We start from the raw sequence: 5,306 nt of genomic DNA on the forward strand, positions 1-5,306 counted from the left end.
TATTTTTCTCAAGTAAAGTTGCAGCTACTGAACCCACCTTCTGGAGATGGAGTATGGAAGGAAGAATGAGAAAGAAGTGACAATATATGCCTTTTTGGTCACTACCATATTAAGGAGGTTTTGACCTCTCTTGACTTGGATGATGGTTAAAACTGACTCATTCTCTTGTCACTTCCGGGCCATGGGATAATCAGAGACTTCTGGGCTGCCTTCACACACATGCTCTGTGATTTAACTAAGTATATTTCATCCTGTGAATGCTTCGCCTCATAGCCCCTGTTTGTGGTGGTTCATCCACTACAAATCTCTTATTCTCTCCTGGTGTTTTCTAGGCTTACTAATAGGTTTTCTTGGGAGGAATTTAATGTGGCTTCATATCACTTATCTCTCTCACATAGCCCACCTGTTGTCCATCAGAAACGTTTTTGCTTTTATTGCCCTACGGTGAAAAGAAGTAAAGGTATTTCCCAAACATAATTCTATTCCATAATTCCAATTCTCTCCCTCTCCCCTACCACTTCATTTTTCCTATTTTTCTCACTCTTATAAAAGCAAAGGATATAAATAAATCTCTCTAAAAGGTTCTTTTGAAGTTTCTCCCACTAAGCTTGGTATGAGGAGAAGGGTACCCCCCTCTCTGTTTGCAGGATTTGGGGCTCACCATACAGCTTTCTCAAAAAAAGCTCCACCACTTCACAAGAATCCCTCATTTCCAGCTCCTATCACTTTTTAGATCCACATCTATGCTGGGAGTCTCAAGAGTGATGAAATTGGGGGATGGTCTGGTTGTTTAGTGGTTAAGTCTGCTTTGGCAGTCTGGGGTTTGCAGGTTCAGATTCCGGGTGTGGACCTAGCAGCACTCATCAAGCCACACTGTGGCAGCATCCCACATAGAAGAGAGGAAGATTGGCACAGATGTTAGCTCAGTGACAATTTTCCTCACACACAGACAAAATTAGTTATGAAATTGATCATTGAGTACTTCCTATAAACATCTTCATTTTGGGTCTTCCAACTCACTTTGGTATCTTCTGTCTATCAAATCTTGGTGCCTCAGTTGAAACTTCTAGGTTAACATCCTGACCCATGCTGTTCCCTCTTTCTATGGTCATCAAGACAAGACAGAACTTTTCGTGTCTAGATAATACTGATTTGTCAAGTCTCAGGTAAAGCAATGTCTTCTCCGGGAAATTTTTCATATCCCCTGCTGAGCTAATTATTCCCCCTCAGGACACAGCGTTCCATGTAAACAATTATGGTCCTTGGTTGAAGAACTCTGGAGTTCTGCCAAGATTGAAATATTACTTTCATTAAGTGCAATTTTAAGAAGTTCTTCAGCTTTTTGAGTCTGAGTTTTCCCACCATATTTCTTAGGGTTGTTATCAGGATTAAAGTAGATGATTTTAATGCATATTAAGCTCTTTGACCAGTACCTGAGACAAAGGAGTTGACATTTATTTTGTTGCTGAATATCTGTATGTGTTTGGGGAGAAAGTATGGGTTATATTCCTGAAGGACAAGAAAGCAGTGTGTTGATTATCATATAAAGAAGGTAAAATTTAATTAATTCTCCCTGAAAGGGATCATGGTCCCTGAATGCTTGGGTGCCTGGGTAAAGGAGAAGCCATATTGTCACCAAAATGGAAAATTCTTTAGAAATGAAAATGTGAAACTCCAAAAACATTTTGTAACAACTTTAATATTGGGGAACCACCAGCTTTAATGGCTTCCATTTAATGATAACTGCTGAAGTGCCATAGCACCCTCAAAGTATTTTACAATCCCCACTATCCAAGAGAAGTTTAGCCCCACTTTATTCAAGTCCTATAAACCAAATTCTATTTTACTTCTCTAATAGTTTCAAGAATAATTCCAGAAAAGATTTCTGAGTAGCAGCTGTGGAAAGAAGACAAGTGAGCTATATATTATTGCGGAAATAGGATCATATAGGTGTTTTAAAACAAAGGTAAGTATCAGTTGGAGGAGTATGTTTTCTTACTCAGGAGTTTTCTCAAGGCCTTTTTCATGTCTTTATTTCTCAGGCTATAAATGAAGGGATTCAACATGGGAATGACCACTGTGTACATCAATGAAGCAATTATGTTATTGTTGTTGGCATTGTTGGATGAGGGAAGAAAATACAGATCAATAATTGCCCCATAGTAAAGTGTCACTACTGAGAGATGAGATCCACATGTTGACAAGGCTTTGCAGATGCCATGGGCAGAGGGAACTTGGAGGATGGTGGCCCCAATATGGCCATAAGAAACCAGGATGCCTAAGAATGGAAGCACAATTGTTGCTAATCCCACAGTAAAGATTGCCAATTTGTTGAGGGAAATGTCTGAGCAGGACAATTTGAGCAGGGCAGCAAGGTCACAGAAGAAGTGAAGGAGAGTGTGGTGAGCACAGAAGGAAAGCCGGGCCAGGAGGAGGGTGTGCAAAAGAGCACATGCATGGGCAATGAGCCAGGGCCTGGCCACCAGCATGATACAAACTCTCTGACTCATGATGGTGGTATAATGGAGAGGATGACAGATGGCCACATACCTGTCATAAGCCATTGAAGTGATCAGGAAACTGTCCAAAGCAGCAAAGAAGATGAAAAAATATGTCTGTGAAATGCATCCTGCATAGGGGATGGATTTGTGCTTAGTGTGCATGTTCACCAGCATCTTAGGGACGGTGACAGATGAGAAGGAGACATCAGTGAAGGCCAAGTGGCTGAGGAAGAAGTACATTGAGGTGTGGAGGTGAGAGTCCAGCCTGATGAGCAGGATGATGAGTAGGTTCCCCAGCACCGTGATCAGGTACATGCCCAGGAACAGGACGAAGAACAGGCCCTCCTGCTCTGGCTCGATGGGGAGCCCAAGGAGGAGGAACTCATACACCCTGCTCTGGTTCTCTCCTCTCATACTGATATATCAGCTGGAGGGGATTACTGTAGAAAGCTGAGGTGGAAAGGAATGTCTCAAAATAAAAAAAATGATAATAGTGGCATAGCATAAAAGAGATGTTCTTTTGAGTTTTAGAATGTCTTCATCCATATTTTCTTATATTTGACATATATTTTTCGGATAAAAGTAGAAGTGTAGGTTTATGATATACAGCTACTTTTTCTATCAATCTGGCCCCAGTCTCTGTAAATGATAATACTAACAGTGTTTATTAAACATTGTCCTTATGTGTTGTTCTTATAGCTTACATGTAGTAACTGATTCCACAGTCTGAAGTATATGAACTAGGTAGGGACTGTTATTATTTCCACTTTCCTATGGGATAGCTGAAGCAGACAGTCTCACAGTCACTGAGGTAAGAAGAGGAGAAGCTGGGATTTGGGCCCAAGTGTTTTGACTCCAGAATTTGGTCTCTGGAAGCAAAACAAATTATTTGACATCAGAAATATCATTGCCCTTCCTAATTTTCTGTGTAATAATCTCTTTAATACTGTATCCTCCTCCTGTCTACACATCCTAGATTATTTCTAATTTGTTCATTGGCTGTAGACCCAGAATCTATCAAAGAAAATGAATGCACACACAATATAAATTAGTCTATCCAGTAAAAGATAAGATATTCAAATTAAATTCATCATAGAGGTATCTTTAAGAAACTTGCATCAGACTTTGTTCAAGACTCAGGTTTAACCCTAATAATCCTAATAATAATAAACCCTAATAATAATATTATTTAGTTGCCACATGAAATTGCATTCAAAGAAGTATAATCTAAAAACGAAACATAATTATAAAAAGGAATTCTAATCTTTTCATTGTCTCTAAAATAGACTGTAAGAGATGTATTTCCTAACTCCAATCAATGGTTATCAAACTGTCTATATATTTTTTAAAAGAGAAGATAGGGAGTCACCATAACCTATCAAAGCTGATTATAAAGATATATTGATTTCAACAGAAAATGCATTTTACAAGATAAACTAATAAAACAGTGGAAGAAAATAGAGAGCCTAGAAACAGACACGTTTATAATGAGGACTTGGCCTCACCATTTCTTTTTCAGCTGGATTCAGAAGACAACCAGGTATGAGTCCTGGTTCCTCTACCTCCAACTGAGTGAAAAGAATAGTGTAATTATGAAACAAATGAATCCAGTAGTGAAAATTCATGTCAAATGACAACTTTCAATGACTGCAGCAAAGTGTAGGGAGCCAATTGGCTCCCTATAGTGTCTGGAATCAGAAATTAAATCAGAATATCTGTGAATGTGCTAGTTGTCTGAGAAACAGGTGAAAGGTAGTTTGCTACTCAGTCCTAGAAACAGTAAGCCTTCTGCACAGATTCCAGCACCTTGGACCCAACCCTGACACCACAGTCTTCATGGATTGTGGAAAATGAATGATGGACTACTCTCTCTAATTTTCTTGAGATTCTTCAGATTTTCTGGATCCATTTGTGGGGGTGGGGGTGGGGTGCTGTGAAGAACTATGGCTGTACAGTGTGATTTCCAGAAAAGCGTTGAGCCTTCCACACCCTTACCCAAAATACCACCGTGAATAGGTTGCTGGTAGCTGACATTCTTTCACCAGGAGAAAAAAAGATTTTAAAGTCTCAATTACAGATTAGATTTAAAAGTAAATATCTCTGGAAGACAGAGCCCTGTGGCCAGCAGTCTCACTGAGATGGAATGGCTTGGAACTGTTAATATTTGGGAACAACATTTAGATGGCAGAACAAGGGCACCGACCTCCTCAGACAAAGTGAGAAGGGGAGATTGTTGGGGATTACAGGTGGAATGAAATCAGAGGCTGAAGACACTGATAACAAATTTACTGTCCTTCCTCTTTGTCTGAGACGACTGATAAAGGGATAGAAATAGTCACGTTATTAATAAAAAAATCTGATTTACCATCTAATTTGCACCAGGTGCTTTTCAAGTGCTGTTCACTACTTCCCACAACCTTTCAACATAGTCATTCTGATCCTCAGAACATTGGGACTGAGTGAAGAAACTTGCCTAATGTTGTTGTACTACTATGTGGTGAACCTGGAAATTGATCCCATGTCTATCTGACTTCAAGGACTATATTTCTCCCAGTGTGTTACCTGCCTTCATTGACTATATCCTCAAGCGTGACAGTCCTTGCTGCCTGAGAGCACTCAAGAACTTCAAGAAATAAATCAGGAAGTTTGAGGATGAATGAAAATCTATGGTTTCAAGATATGTGCCTAGATGTTAATATCAATGATAATAATGATAAAATTATAATAATTTTTCATTAATCAAATATTTATTGTGTGAATAATGTAGGCCAGATGTTATGACATATACTGTATATCGTATCAACC

The 5,306-nt window shown here is 39.2% G+C and overlaps 1 protein-coding gene across 1 annotated transcript; it reads right to left on the minus strand.

The window, feature by feature from the left end:
* Positions 1–1,973: 1,973 nt before the first annotated feature.
* Positions 1,974–2,915, minus strand: LOC124246186 (olfactory receptor 1J1-like). The gene has a single exon (XM_046674174.1). The coding sequence runs from the start codon at positions 2,913–2,915 to the stop codon at positions 1,974–1,976; it is 942 nt and encodes a 313-aa protein (XP_046530130.1).
* Positions 2,916–5,306: the final 2,391 nt, after the last annotated feature.

This window comes from Equus quagga, chromosome 1 (assembly GCF_021613505.1).
Source record: "Equus quagga isolate Etosha38 chromosome 1, UCLA_HA_Equagga_1.0, whole genome shotgun sequence".
NCBI classification, from domain to species: domain Eukaryota; kingdom Metazoa; phylum Chordata; class Mammalia; order Perissodactyla; family Equidae; genus Equus; species Equus quagga.